The 16,019-nt window shown below is 43.9% G+C and overlaps 1 protein-coding gene across 1 annotated transcript; it reads left to right on the forward strand.

Moving 5' to 3' along the window:
- Positions 1-333: 333 nt before the first annotated feature.
- SPP1 (secreted phosphoprotein 1) lies at positions 334-9,032 on the forward strand. Its single transcript, XM_020796504.3, has 7 exons — positions 334-732; positions 3,008-3,110; positions 3,230-3,283; positions 3,551-3,685; positions 4,734-4,778; positions 5,524-5,790; positions 7,919-9,032. Exons 2-7 carry the CDS (start codon positions 3,057-3,059, stop codon positions 8,438-8,440), a joined length of 1,077 nt encoding a protein of 358 aa, XP_020652163.3. The 5' UTR covers positions 334-732; positions 3,008-3,056; the 3' UTR covers positions 8,441-9,032.
- The last annotated feature ends 6,987 nt before the right edge of the window (positions 9,033-16,019 follow it).

The following is a 16,019-nucleotide window of genomic DNA, read 5'->3' on the forward strand; positions in this document are numbered from 1 at the left end:
ATCTGCCTGTAACATACTTTTATTTCCAGAGTGTTTCTTTTAAAAACAAACAAGAAAACAAGCCAATAGATCTTACATTTTAAAACACAACAAATACTATCATAATAAATTACCAGGATGAACAGCAGATATTAGAAACAAGCAAAAAATATATTTCATTGGAACTACTTAGAACGCTTGCACAAAAACAAACATTTGCTCAGTGATAGATTAAATTTGACCCTCTTCTTCCTGAACAACTAATGACTCATTTTTAAATGAACTTGTTCTCAATTTATAGAAAGGGGAAATACAGCAAGAAGCAATTTTATTTGTCCTTCTAAGAAGTGCCAAAGAGTTATTTGTCCCCTAAAATCCTCTCCCTCAAGGCTAATGCTGGGCGTTGATCAGAAATGCTAGTTAATGGGATTGTACATAAGTCATGTTTTAACCATAGAGTAGGTTCTTGTTTGCTCTGAAAGCCACAAACCCCAAAAGGAAATGTAGGAGAATAGTGGGAGGACAGTGACAAGAAACCTCATGACCTCATCCTTTCCGCCTCGTGGGGGATTGGCTGGCTGGTGTCTGAAATAGAGTTTAAATTCCAGAAGCCTGCAGATGGAAATCAGCAGAAGAGGAGAAGGACGAATAAGCAGAGCCTTCTGAAAAAGAAATCCAGCCATTGCCTTGAACTTCACCCAACAGATTCAACGCCTGCTTGAGGCTCCGTGTCAGATCCAAGCTGAACACAAGGTATCTAATGCCTTTTTCCTCTCCTTTTTTCCCCTCTGTCCCTTGTTCTATTTCCACTGAGTTGAATGCAATGCAGCAATAGTTGAGGAGGCTTTATAAAACTCCTGCAGCCTCAGAGGATCATAGCAAAGGAAGCAGGGCAATGTGTACAGTATTAATGTTAATTTCCAACATCCGTTTTTGTTTGCACCCGGAAAAATATTCAGGTGTGCACAGGGGACGCAGTTTGCAAAGCAGTTTCACCAAGAATTTGCTCTACCCCAATGCTGTCATTCATGTGAACACTTTAATTGCAGGATGCAGCTAGCATTCTGCCACCCCTAATTCTGTATTTCGAATATTTGCAGTCTAGTGACTTATGCTTAGAGAGGGAGGGAAAGCATTATGTTGTGCTTAAAATACGGGACTAAAAGTGGTCAAGGTTCATATCTCTAGTCAATGGATGACAGAATGTGACAATCTAAGCTCCAGAAACAAGGATTCCCAACTGTGCCTCTAACATCTGCATTATCCATACAAGTGTTTCAGCCTGTAATGCAGATATTAAAACACAGAAGATCCCTATCAGGGAAACTCAATGGCAATCATAGCAGCAGTCATTTTCTGTAACCCCAGACATGCTGGAGGATTTTAAGATTACTTGGTTGTGAGGGAAAGTCACTCTGCGTACGCTCAAGTGCATCCCATTATTATTTCATGTGTTCTGGAAGGATGTAAGCCTTAATTAATTAAACCTTGCCAGTTCTAGATACTGCTGTGCCATCGTTTCTTGTGTTATGCCTTTTTTAAATTAGCAATTTACTTCTTGCCAAAAGCAGTTGTGTGGTAACTGTAATTAATCATTGAAAAAGCATAGGCATCGCATCCACCCGCTTTGGTCTGCAAGAGTTTTATTCAAATATGCTTTGGTGCAATGTTTTCGCATCGATCCTCTCTCTTAACAGAAGTGCTCATTAACCTTGTATGCAGAAGGGCAATGCGCAGGGAGGTGTGCCAGCTTCCCCATCAGCCTGGCTGCTAATACCTGGCATTCCAACATGATTCATCAGTTTCTGATGTCCCCTGAGGCCTGATTCATCAGAGATTTTTTGCCTCAATGTCAGATTGAGCAACGCGATCTCTCCTGACTTGGAAATTTGAGCTTGTTTTCTCACTTTATTCTTGCTGCTTATTCTTCTCATTGATTTGCCCCAGTCCTAAATACATTTACTCCACAATAAGAAAGTGGATCTCATTGAACCCAGGGATCCTTACTAAAAAGTACAGCACAGGGCTGGGCTGTTAACTAGTTTCTTACTTGTGGGTGCTATTGGCTGCTTGGAAGTAACTTGAAGAACTCCACATTCTATAAGCATCTTGATTAGACCTCTGAACTAAGCATGCAGTCATGACTTGTTGGGTCGCATGTTATCTGCAAAGTTCACCAAATCTTCCATTTCTCCAATTCAAGCAAAGTGTTGGACTGAGAAGTTTCTCTGGCTCGCCTTTGTCAGTTGTTGGATAACTGCAGTGATCTCCTGCTGCTCCAATTAGCTTTGTCAAGGGCTAGCACAGAGAAACAAAGGGAATTGACGGATCTGATGCGACACAATTTCTCTGCCAAAGAACACCAGTCGAGAGCTATCTGGAAGAAAGGCAAGAGGTGGGGGTGGGGGACTCAGCATAGCTCAGGATAATTCTTCAAGGAATGTTTACAAGTCAGAATCTAGCCTTGCTTGGGCTTCCTTTGGGAGGCATATGTTTTTAAAATAAATTATTCCACTCTAGAAACGAACAGCATAAAAAAAAGCTGAGTCACCAGCGAAGACATCAGCAAAGAAACATGAAATTTGAATTAAAGAAAATGCAGCATGTGTTGCAGTCTTTTCTGAGCTGCATCACTTTTACCTCAGGCTGCAACATGACATACTCAGGTGCCCATACATGTAACTCCAAAATGTTGAAAAGACAGGCTTCATTTCATCTTGAAGAGTTACTAACAGAGAGAGAAAGAGAGAGAGGAGAGGAGAGAGAGAGAGATTCAAACATGCTTTCTTCCTTCTGTGGTTTGAGATGGTACCCTCCAGGAGGGTGTTTACTATGCATTACATTTACATATTTAGATTGGCCCTTAGGTATCTGGCAGCAGAGCTAGAGGTTAGGAGTTTGATTCTCCACTGTGCCTCCTTGAGAGGGGTTGGACTCTCCATAGGGTCCCCTTCAGCTCTGCCCTTCTAAGCTTATTAACATCTTATTATAAAACAAAAAGTGAAATGTTCATTTTGTTTTTGAACAGAATTCCTGTCAACTGACCATTACAAAAGAGTCAAGAGAAGCCCATCGCCATGAAGATTGCTATCCTCTGTTTGTGTCTCCTCACCATCACCTTTGCCCACCCAGTAAGTAAAACATGTAAACAACAAATAAGCCAATAAGAGCTGCACATGTCTCTGTAATGTAGTGGCCACACAATGAATCAGTAGTGACAATCTGTTCTCCACCGCTTCCTTTTTCAAAGGTCCGTAAATCAAGACATCATGATGATGGATCAATGAGTGCAGAAGGAAGACATGTAAGTGTCTTTTCTTGCAATCCCTTCCTTTTATCATTAGCTTACAGGGAGAAGTGCATTCAGGCAGCAAAGAATATCTCATAGTAATGCTTATATTCTTTCCTTCTTTCCTTTGGTTTCTGCTGAAGGGTGGGAACTGTGCACTCCTATCGTTCTTTAGCAAATTACTCTGGGTATCTATTTAACCAACCCATGCCAATGCCCCTCTGCTCTATGCCATGGAACATTACTTGTTTAATGCTGACATCAGATCTTGTATTGTTGCAGGATTCTAGGGGGCATCACCATCATGGACACAGACATCACCACCATGATTCACACAGCCAGGAGCACAGCCAGGAGCATAGCCAGGAACATGTGCACAGCCATGAGTCCCAAGAGCAACAGGTGTCCTCCCAGCTGGTATGAAATTTTTCCTCTTCAATGATCGGTCTAGCACAGCTGCTCTCAACCTGCTGCTCTCCAGATGTGCCAGCGGATAATTCCCAGAAAGTGTTTCCTTGAACAACAACTCCCAGAATGCCATGCTTGGTTGGATTGGGAATTCTGGGAAATGTACTCCAAAAAAGTCGGTCTCTCTCAATTCTAGCCTAGACTCCACTTGATTGAAAGGGGAACAAAAGAACAGTCTAGCACAGCTGGTGGTGAAGGCTTCTAGGAGTTGCAGTCCAAAAACACCCGAGTAATCCAAGGTTAAGAACTACTGATCTACTCTATCGCAGTGGTCCCCAACCTTGGGCCTCCAGATGTTCTTGGACTACAACTCCCAGAAGCCTTCACCACCACCTCTGCTGGCCAAGATTTCTGGGAGTTGAAGTCCAAGAACATCTGGAGGCCCAAGGTTGGGGACCACTGCTCTATCAGATCAAGAGTCCAGCTTCCTGTTCCCAACCATGGCTAATCAGATGCTTCTGGGAAACTCACAAGCAGGATTTCAAGGAACTAGCCCACGTTCTCCATTAGTCTGCCAGCAACTGATATTCAGAGATATACTTCCTCTAAAACTGGATATCCATTTTGCTGTCATGATGTCTAACAGCTATTGACAAGCCACCCTTCCTAAGCTGAGTTTTCTGCAGATGTATTGCACTACAATTCTCATCATCTCCATTGCCTATATAGGCTGGGCATAAGGGGAGTTGCAGTTCAACACGTCAGGAGGGCACCAGCTTGGAAAAGACTACGATAGTTCTGGCCCAGGCATGTGTCTAATCCTCTCTTAGTCTTGTCATCATGCTATTGTGTACTAACAAATTCCAAAGTTAACTAAGTAGTGTGTGTGTGAGAGAAATCCTTTTGGTTTGTCCTGAATCTATTCTCATTTTAGAGAATATTTTCTCATTTTAAGGATGGCATTACCTAGAACTATATGCTTAAATCTTTCTTAATTCATTGGAATCCTTAATTATGTGAGGAATTTGCATTTACAAAATGAATATTTCATTTTCAGAGTGCTCCATCTTCCGAAGAAAGTGAGGAGATCACTGAGCAACAGGTAGGTTTTTTTTAATCACACAGCACCCATATGAGAATTTACTGAACAAGGCTTGCATGAGCACTTCTGCTGTGCATGCACTACAATATCATTATATTTGTGTGCAATTGTATCTGTGTTTTCCAACCACAGACTTAGTATTGCTGTTTTCCTGCAATACTAAAAGATCTGGGGTGAGCACACCTAATAGGGTGAGCCAGATGCAAAGTTAAACAGGGCCCAACAACTTTGTGGATGTACAGAAGACTTCACTTTGTCCAGCCCTAAATAGTAGCATATTGTAGTTCTTAATCTGGTTAGGCTACTGCCAGTTAGGCTATTCATTTCCTGGAAGGCACGCAGAAAAGAGGAATGATGGGCCCTGTTTCCCAACCACATCTCCTAAAGTAGCCTGCTAGCAAGTGACAACTGTCTGTGGATCAGATTTGGACCAGGATCCTTCAGTTGCTCATCTTTACCCATCAAAATATTATACCAGGAAGCTTCTTTTGAATTTTCTTTGCATAATCAAGAGCTGAGTCATTAAAAAAAGCAAATGCTATAGGGTCACTAGCTTTATGCCATTGCCAAACAATGAACAAGATGGACTTTGCATATGCACAAAGACATTGTATTCTTTTACTTCTAGCCAAAAGGCTTGGCACTGGCCATATAGCAACCAATATCATATCCTGTGTTTAAACCATGCAGTAATGGGGAGTGCCCATCTATTAAAACCTTCTATGCATGGTGTATTCTCTTCCAGACCCTTCTGGTTCCTGCTGTTGCCAGCAAGAGCATGGAGGATGATGACAATCACAGTGATGTGGATGACGACGACGATGACCATAGTGATTCAGACGACTCCGATGAGTCACACGAAGGCACTGTCACTGATTTACCCACCGACAGCCCTTTTACCCCACCTGTGCCTCCAGATCCCTTTACAGGCAGAGGAGACAGCGCACCCAACGGAATAAGGGCAAAAGTAGACCTGGTGCATTTTAAGAAGTCATACAAGAAATCTGGAAAGGTAAATCCCCTTCCTCTGTTTGCTCCTCTTAGGGCCTTGAATCACAACACAAGACTCTGATTCTACTTCTGGAAGCAGTGATTCCTTTAGGCAGGCATAACCAAGCTGGAGGCACATGGGAAATAAACGTGTACTTCTGTCCCCTTCCACAGGTTGAATGGTACCTAAAAATGGCTGTTTTAACCAACTTTTTGGGAGGGGGCGGGAGAAAACATAAGGCATCCAGACAGACACTTTTGATTTGGAGATGGGCTTAGGAGGACCTGCCTTAAGACCCAAGACCTGCTTCTAGAGGCATCCAGAACAGAAAAATCACTCCCTCCACATTATTCAGGGTGCCTAAAAATGCCCCAGAGGGCACACATAGTCCAGGTTCCACATTTTGCTCACCCTACCATAAAGGAGAAAGATGGTTTACACCAGTGGTCCCCAACCTTGGGCCTCCAGATGTTCTTGGACTTCATCTCCCAGAAATCCTGGCCAGTAGAGGTGGTGGTGAAGGCTTGTGGGAGTTGTAGTCCAAGAACATCTGGAGGCTCAAGGTTGAGCACCACTGGTTTACACTAACATGACCTTCCCTCAATCCACAGTGGGCAAATTAGCTTGCTTTTGTTTTATCTTCGGTCATTTATGAAATGGTGCTGCTTGTCTGCATATCTGATGAACATTTGTACTTGTGGAAAGATAAGAGTGTAATAGAGAGTTAATTAATTAAACAGTCTTAATTAATTCAACCTAAGACACACCCATATATAAATGGATTGTAGACTACACAAAAGCGGCCTGAAATATGGTACATGGGAATTTTGCTTAACCTTAGTAGTCTCTTCCTCTTTTATTAGCTGTGTGATAACTGATCTATTTAGATGTCTATTACCAATCTGTTCAGTACATTTTGCTCCCATGATGTTTTTGCCTGCTGAATTCCTTCTCCATCACCAACATGAGTTAATTCTTCTTGACAGTAACCACATTCTATGTCATCACTGGTGTTTTCAATTCTAGGCCAACCCATTCTCCTCCCATTAATTCTTTGCACCAATTGGGGATGACTGGCAGAAAATGAAGCCAATGCTACATTATGAAGGCCATTTGCCATAGCAGCCTTTGAAAGCTGAACATTCAAAAACAAAATATTTGGATAGTGTCGCTTGTGGTTGCCAACTGAAACAGGGAGCAAGATTCACAAAGAGAGTTTTGAAGGAAAATGACAGTGTTTGAGGAAATTCCCTGACTTAACAACAACAACGGATGGGCAAGACATCTAAAAAAATACCAGGGGGGAAAAGTCTGGGATTCCCAAATACTTGGCAGACACATGTTTTATATTTTATTTTTAAAAATGGAAATTCCAGAAAAGAGACTTTCTTTCAGCCTCCCAAAGATATAATTTATTTTAAAATGAAACATGAGTTAGCTGGCTAGTTGATATGGGAAATCTTATCAGCAGGATTCAGCACACAATTCCCATGGATGCAACACCATATTCCATAAGAATTTGGTGATGTGGGTGGGTGGTTCTGTCTTCCTCTGCACACATACACACCCTGCAGACACAAAATTGGCTCCGGAGGATTAGGATGATTTCCAAATTCAATTGGCATGGAATGTGAAAAGGAAGGGAGAGGAAGAAACTTCCATGACATTTAACCAATGGAATGTCCAGTTTCTGTTATATACCACTTTATGTACCAAAGCTTCACACAAAGAAATTGGTAATGCTATTGCCACCCCCACCAGTCCAGTTCCCTGCTCTGAGCAGGGCGTTGGACCCAATGGCCTTACAGGCACCTTCTAACTCAATTATTCTATGTTTCTGTGATTCTATATTGGACTCTAGTTTCCATCAGCCCTCTCTAACATATCGAGTTAGATGACTGACGTTGTAGAACAACATCTGGAAAATGATATGCTCTTGATACCTGACTGATTATTATATTTCATATTCTGTTTGGAAGCTATTTGGGGTATTCTCTGTAAAAAAATGAGTTGAAAGCTCTAAGCTGAACTAAGCTGTTTAGATTTCTCTGCTAGAAATTTATGTATAAAGGATGGCAGTCAACTCAGCTTATAATAATTCTGTAGATAGTTCTCCTGACACTGGGTTGATTTTTTTTCTTCCTTCTAGTTTGACTCCCATGATGTCACAGATGATTTTGACAGCACTCCAGATGTGGAGAGCCATGAATCTTATTCCTCCAAGGCACATTCTCTGGAAAGTCATGACACAAGTGTAGAAAGTGATCTGAGAGAGAGCAATGAAGTCCACAGCACATCCCATGATAGAAGCTTAGAGAGGGCCAGCCAACAAACACTGGAGAGTGTTGAGGATGACCAGGATGATGTTGACCATGATAACAGCAAGATCACAGCTTCCTTGGAAAGCCATGAGAGTATGGAGCTGCAGAAAGACTACCATGATGGGCTCCAACAGGTAGCCCATGACCGCAGTATTGATGATGTCAGCAACCAAACTTTGGAAAGCACTGAAGATCACCACAGTGTTGAGGATCGCCATAGTGCTGAGGATAAGCACAGTGTGGAAGACCACAGCATTGAAAATCACCACAGTGTTGAGAACCACAGCACTGAGGATCACCACAGTGTTGAAGATCACCACAGCATTGAGGACAATGAGGTCACCCTCTAAGTGGGGGGGAGGGGTAAGCAGAGCCCACACTTGCTTAAGATCACACCCCAGGTTTTTCACACGAAGAGTTGCAGCTACAAGTAGAGCCCAAATCCATCAGGAAGGGGGTCTTTTTGTTTCTATTTTTTGCTGAGTTAGGGAGAGAGAGAGAATGGCCAATGCAATTATTACTTGAATGTTTGCTGCCAACTATATATATATACACAAGCCTGATTTTGAGCGGTAGCAATTATAGGCAGTGTGTGTGTTTTTTTAACCAGGCAAAATGTCCAACCTAATAGTGTGCTTATCTACTTGGAAGTAAATCCTACTGATTTCAGAGGGGCTTACTCCTAAGTAAGCATGCTTAGGATTTCAGTCCCAACTGTACAGTATTAGCAACTCTGCCCATCAGAAAATCGTAAGCCCTTCTTGCTGCATACTTCCCTGCTCCATTAAGAGGAAAAGAGAAAGAGATGCTAGGGGGAAAAAAATCTAGTTTTACACTCTGAGTGAATGTTGTGTATGTTATGATACTGTACTTCTAAAATGTTTCATGTTGCAATGTATATTTTGTTGACAATTGTGAGTTAAATAAAAAGACTAAACCTTACATAGCTGAGACAGGCCTTCATTCTTGTCCTGGTTTCCTGCATGCCAAAAGTCAGTGTGGCTTTCCTGTCCAACCAGCTGTGTTCACTGTAGCTCACCCTCTTGTCGCTGAAGGGGACAGGCTTCCTTGTAAGTATCAATCCAATAGCAGAACTTTGCACAACAAGTGCTGGGAGTCATGGCAAAGAACAGATTATTCAATACTGCTTATAAGCAATGCATAATAATATGTACATACTAATAACTATGTGCGGTCAAGTCGATTCTGACTTATGGCGACCCTTTTAGGTTTTTTTTTTTTTCTGGGGCAACCTGGCACTGTGCAGCTTGCCAAAGGCCACACAGGCTGGAACTTCCAGGATATCATCATCATTGTATTCGCGAAGGCTTTCACGGCCGGGATCTGATGGTTGTTGTGGGTTTTTCGGGCTCTTTGGCCGTGTTCTGAAGGTTGTTCTTCCTGACGTTTCGCCAGTCTCTGTGGCCGGCATTTTCAGAGGACTGGAGCATTGCAAAGCTGGAAGGGGCCCTAGGATCATCAAATCTATCCCCTGTCAAGGAAACACAATGGGCAGCTGATCTCTCAGCCTCTGGCTCTGCAGCTGGAAACCTAACTCACTGAGCTATTCAGCCAGCACATGCATATTGCATAGTTTTTAGAATTTTGAAATTCCTCTGGTGTTATATAACCGACATTGGGATACAAAACTTGACTATTCTTAAGGAAGGGTGGCTAATTCCGAAGCTTCCAGAGACCTCTTTCCCTTCCCGGGGACCTTGGAGGATCATACCACCATCTGATAGCATGCACACACACACACACATATACACACACACTTGTCTGCAAGAGGTAAACTGCAATCCCTAAGGCCTCCTAAAAGTGCTGTTGCTGTTGTTTAAGATAAAGCCTCTAGCTAAAGGGGCATTATTTGCATGGGGGGGTGTTGGAGACAGGACCAGTCCTTGCAATACCCCCCCCCCCTTACTTTGCCCATCTGGCCATAAAGGACTTCAGCTAGAAAAGGAATTCTATCTGCAAAACCCCTAAGTCTTAATCTTCATTTCTGCAGTGGGGAATTAGCAGCCAACCCAGTCTAATAGGCAGAAACAGAATGCTCAACTTCCAGTTCTCCATTTGCCCCCCCCCCCCTCGGCTGCACCCAGTGGTGCAGCTAAGGCTGAATTTCAAGGGTAAGCCCCAGGGTCCCACTGCTGAGTCTCCTTCCATGACTGGAAAATCTTTTTTGGACTTATCTATAAATATCACTGGTATATATGTACAGTAATGGGACAGAGGTAGACCCAGACTCAAGCCTATACACATTTATTGGTCCAAAAGGCAAAACTGTGATAGATTACATGGTTCTTTCACATTCAGTATTGCCGTACTTAGAAAATTTTAAAGTAGGCCCGAGAGTGATCATATGCCAATTCACCTGTCACTTTCTTTATCAATTACAAAATCAATAACACTAATGCCATGCAAAGAAAAAATGATAGTTCGTGGAGAGAGAAGGTTGTGATGGACCAGAAATTTACAAGAACAGATGCATTTATTTCTAATGTCTCCCAAGCTCTTACTTTTAAGAGAGCAATTCTTTATTTCCTCCGACCCTTTGGAAAATTTTTGACAAAGTTGTTAAAGTTCTTAGAACTTTTTTGTCTTCTTCTAAGCCTGCTTGCATAGACAGGAAATGCTATCAGGGGTGGTTTGATGCCCAGTGTGCCACTCAGAAACATATCCTGGCAGGAGCAATAAGGAGGCTAGAGGATTCATTAGAAAATTGTTCATCCTATGTTCAGCTCTGCAGAGAGTATAAAATCCTGCTTTGGCAAAAGAAGGACGAACACCTAAGGAAATCTTGGTTACAATTAGGTGCAGCAGCTTTGGAAAGAGATACGGCCAGGTTTTTGGTCCTTAGTGTCAAAGGGAAGCAATACTTATTCTGGTGCCTTAGACCAGTGGTCCCCAGTCTTGGGCCTCCAGATGTTCTTGAACTACAACTCCCAGAAGCCTACACCAACCACCTCTTCTGGCCAGGATTTCTGGGAGTTGAAGTCCAAGAACATCTGGAGGCCCAAGGTTGAGGACCACTGCCTTAGACAATCAAATAACCTACTTCCAATGGCTAGTCCGCTTTTCAGCTCTTTATAGTCAAACCATTTCTGGGACTAAACCAGAACCATCCTTTAGTATGGCTCTGTTCTCTTTTTCATTTGGCTTTAATGGGACCCAGTCACTCCAGATGAAATAAATGATTTTATCAGCTCTTTGCCCAGTAACAAAGCTCCTGGTGAAGATACGCTCCCAGGAGAGTTGTTTAAGTCAAATAACTGCTGGTGGTGTGCAGTGCTTGCTATTATGTTTACATACAAAAACCAGCATGAGAAAATACGTCAGGGTTGGGATGTAAGCATAATTGTCCCTAGTCACAAAAGAGGCTCTAAAGCTGACCCGAACAATTTTAGACCAATCAGCCTTCTCAATGTAGTTTCCAAACTGTACTCCAAATATTTACTGGAGACATTAGAGCACTGGGTTGCTGAAAACTCAGTAATAGCAGAAAAACAGGCAGGGTTCCAAAAGGAATTTGGAATTTTTCCCATCCACAATCAGGGATGTTAAGCTCTCAGTCCTTCTAAATGCAGATGATATTGCAATGGTCTCCACAACATTAGTTGGTATGCGAAGACTCTTTACCAATTTGAGCAAATTCTGTGCAAGAGAACATCTGACTATCAATTACACCAAAATTAAAGTTGTAGTTTTTGGAAAGAAGACGAAACTCCATATATGGAAGCTTGATGGCAAACTCATTGAGCAGCTATGCAATTTTAGGTATCTTGGCCTTTGTTTCAATGCCAAACGTCCATGGAAAAACCATCTGAAAGCAATTAATCTGAAAGCATCTCAGTCTCTTTTGTGGTTCACCCAACCCATGGTGGGAGGTTGGTGGCCCCTGCAGTTGAGGTGTTTGCCAAGAAAATAGTGTTACATACAGCACTGATGTTACCTGTCTGTCATGGGTTGGAGGGAAAGTTCCATCCTATGGGGAGTGGAAGGCGGGACATCAGGAGGAGGGGCTGTACTGTATATATATGTGGAGTTTGTGTGGAAAGCTGAGGGGAGAGCTGAAGGAGAAGCTGAGAGAAGAAGCTGGTGTGGGAGTCTGTGTGTCAGACAGGGTACTACTGTGTGTCAGTCAGTACCAACCTGATAGGTTCAGGTGTCTTTAAGGGTAGCCAGAACTGATAGGTTCAGGGTCTGTGCTTTATTTAAAGGTGTTCTGTGTGAACCAAACTGGTGTATGTATGATTGAGACTAAGCCACGTTACTGTATCTTGTTCACTTGATCATTTTATTTTGCCTGTGTGTTATTTAAATAAACCTTATTCCTTATTCCAAGACGGGGGTACTGAGGGTGGGCGCTCCCACAGTTGGGGATTTGGGAAACTCCCTCATTTTGGGGGGAGTGACCCTGCCTGCCAGGGATGGAGTTCGCAGCTTGGGGATTCATCTGGACCCGGCGCTCACTATGGAAACCCAGGTGGCGTCCGTGGTCCGCACCACATTTTTCCATCTTCGGCGGATAGCCCAGCTGCGACCCTACCTTGATGTGGGGGCTCTCAACACTTTGGTACATGCGCTTGTAATCTCAAGATTAGACCACTGCAATGCGCTCTACGTGGGGCTACCTTTGAGGCTGCTGCGGAAACTACAGGTGGTGCAGAATGCTGCGGCCAGATTACTCAGTGGAGTGAGAAGATACCAACATATCTCGCCCACTCTGGCCGCATTGCATTGGCTGCCCATCCGATTCCGCATCGACTTCAAAGTGTTGATGCTTACTTACAAAGCCCTAAACGGTTTAGGACCTCAATATTTGGTGGAACGCCTTCTCCCACCTAGATCTACCCGTGTCACCCGTGCGAGCCAGGAGGTGAGGCTGAGGAGCCTGACGCCGAGAGAGGCCCGGAAGGAAAAGACCAGAAATCGGGCCTTCTCGGCGGTGGCTCCTCGCCTCTGGAACAACTTACCTCCTGAGATTCGCGCGGCTCCCTCGCTGGGCATTTTTAAGAAACAATTGAAAACACTGATGTATAGGCAGGCTTTCCCAACAGATAATCCCTGACGATTTTTCTTTTATATTCTTTGATTTCCATTTTTGTCTCTTTGTAATGTTTTTAATAATTTTATTGTTGCTCCAATTGTAAGCCACCTAGAGTGGTCTAGTATGACCAGATAGGCGGGATAGAAATAAAATAAATAAATAAATAAATAAATAAATAAATTTATTTGTTAAAAATCCATTCCTGGTCTGTGTGACTCCTTACAGGGAATGGTTGGTGGCAGCTTAGTGAAACTGTGGCATATCCCAGTAGGTCTGGGGTTGTCACATTGATTGGTGTCCAGCGTGTGGGATACGACTGGTCCAGTTGTCCAGTGGTCCAGCAAAGCCTTGGCAAGTGTGCCCAGAGCGAGGGGGGTCTAGTCAGGGACAATCTGAGAGCGCGTAGGTAATCTTCTAGGCTTACCTCACGGGGAGGTATGCTAGTGGAAGAACGTGTAACCTCAGATTGGTGGGACTAGATTAGGGAGCTCTGAGGCAACCTGTTTTGGCGGGAAAAAAGCTGAGGCAAAGCTGTGTGAAATAGCAGTGATCTAGCCTGTCTGCTGAGAGGCCTAGCAGAGGGGGGTGGACTCTGGCTGGCAACAGTTGCAAGTTAGTGCTGAAGAACAGCAGCAATATATAGAAGGCTGGTTCTGAGGCAAAAGAGAAAAAAAAGTGGTCGCTTTATTTTGAGGCTTGACTTTTGAAAGCAGCCTGTTCTGGGGGGGGGATTATGCCCTTGACTCGAAGCCAAATGGCAGAAATGGGTGAAGTGAGGGAACCCCAGGTGGACCAAGGTTCTGAGGATGAATTTGGCTCAGTGCAGGATGACAGCACGGGAGAACAGAACCCAGAACTCAGGAAAATGCTCATAGCCCAACAGCATGAACTGAGGGTGAGGGAAATGGAGGAAAGATTAGAGAGAGAAAGAAGGGAGGAAAGGGAAAGGCAAAGACAATTTGAATTGGAGAAAGAAAGGATGGCGTTTGAGTTAAGAAGATTGGAACTGATGAACCAGAACAATAATAACAATAGGGATTCTGAGGGAGGCCAATTGTCTAAAACTGACCTGAAGAAATTCCCTGTATACCACAAGGGAGATTGCCCTGAGGTGTTCTTTTCCCTAGTGGAAAGAGCGTTTGTGGACTTCTCAGTAAGGGAAACTGAGAAGATGACCATTATGTGATCTTTAATCAGTGGCAGCCTGGCAGAAGTCTATGCAGAGATGCCAGAGGAACTGCTAAAAAATTTCGCAGAGTTTAAAAAACTGGTGTTTGCCAGACATGGGATAAATGCGGAACAGCTGAGGCAGAGATTCAGGTCACTCACCAAGAAACCAGAGCAGACTTTTACCCAAGTGGGGGCCCAACTGGTGAGGCTGCTAGAGAAATGGCTATCTCAGGAGGGAACAGAGACCTTCCAGCAGCTCAAAGTCCTGATAGCGCTGGAACAGTTTTATTCAGTCCTGCATGGGGAACTGAAGTTCCAGGTGAGGGAAAGGAAACCGAAATCTGTGGCAGAAGCAGCAGAGATCGCAGATTTTATTTCCCAGATAAGAAAGCCCTTAGGTGAGGGGAAATCTATAGGTAAACCTAAAGAAACCTACAGCAAGTACTCTCAGGGACCAGGGAAAAACCAGCAAGTGGGAGGGGCCCATGGTGAAGGGAAGCCCTCAGACATGAAACAAAGACCTCAGATTTTGGAGGGAAAACCAAAACCAGATGAGAAAGACTCCAAGTACAGCAGAAAATGTTATTTCTGTCAAGGAAAGGGCCATCTAATCTCAGAGTGTGAGAAATTAAAGCAGCTAAAAGGAAATGTGCCTCATGATTTGAGTGGAACCAAGCCAAAAGCTGTGTTCTGTGTCCAGAAAGAGCAAAGCTCCTTGTCACTGAGGGAGCCTGTTGCCATGGCTACTCAATCTGGAACAGTTACATCTGCTGATCAGGCTGAGGAAAATGGTCCTCTTGTGGAGGTCAAGCGCTGCTTACGAGTGAGAACAGATTCTCAGTTTGAAACCGCAGGGGTGGACGTAGGAATACTTGACCATCAGTATAGGGGGCTGAGGGATACTTGTTCCCAGGTGACCCTGTGCCATCCAGATATTATTCCTAGGGAGTATATAATCCCGAATGAGAGCATGAAGGTGGCAGGGATTGAGGGACAGGTGATCTCGCTGCCAGTAGCTGAGGTACCTGTGAACTTTCAAGGCTGGAGGGGAGTTTGGCGGCTAGCGATTTCATCGACTCTGCCAGCAGCCGTGCTCGTGGGAAATGACCTGGCTGAACATGTGAAACGGGTGCTAGTGATTACACGTTCACAAGCTACCACGGGGACAGTTCAGGGGGGTACTGATGAGCCCGAGACGGAAGCAGAGGGGAGTTCCGAAGCTGTGGTGGAAACCTTAACCACAGACAGCCGATTTGGCCAAGAGCAAAAGGCAGACGCCACTCTCCAAAAGTGTTTTGAACAGGTGACAGACGCCCAGCTAACACCTGAAACCCCAGTGAGATTTCGAGAGGAAAAGGGAATTTTATATAGAGAGACCCTGAGGAATATCTCAAAAGGGGGAGAGTTGAGAAGTCAGCTGGTGGTACCTGAAAAGTATCGCCCCATAATCTTAAAAAGGGGGCACTCTGACATGTTTGCTGCGCACTTAGGGGTGAACAAAACACAACAGAGAATTACACAGAATTTTTACTGGCCTGCAATAGGGAAGCAGATCAAGGAGTTCTGTAAACAATGTGATGTGTGTCAGAGGCAGGGGAATAACCGTGACAGGACCAAAGCAAAGTTGTGCCCTTTGCCTGTGATTGACACACCGTTCAAATGTATAGGGGTGGATATTGTGGGACCTTTGCCCAAAGCCACAAAGA

This window comes from Pogona vitticeps, chromosome 5 (assembly GCF_051106095.1).
Source record: "Pogona vitticeps strain Pit_001003342236 chromosome 5, PviZW2.1, whole genome shotgun sequence".
NCBI classification, from domain to species: domain Eukaryota; kingdom Metazoa; phylum Chordata; class Lepidosauria; order Squamata; family Agamidae; genus Pogona; species Pogona vitticeps.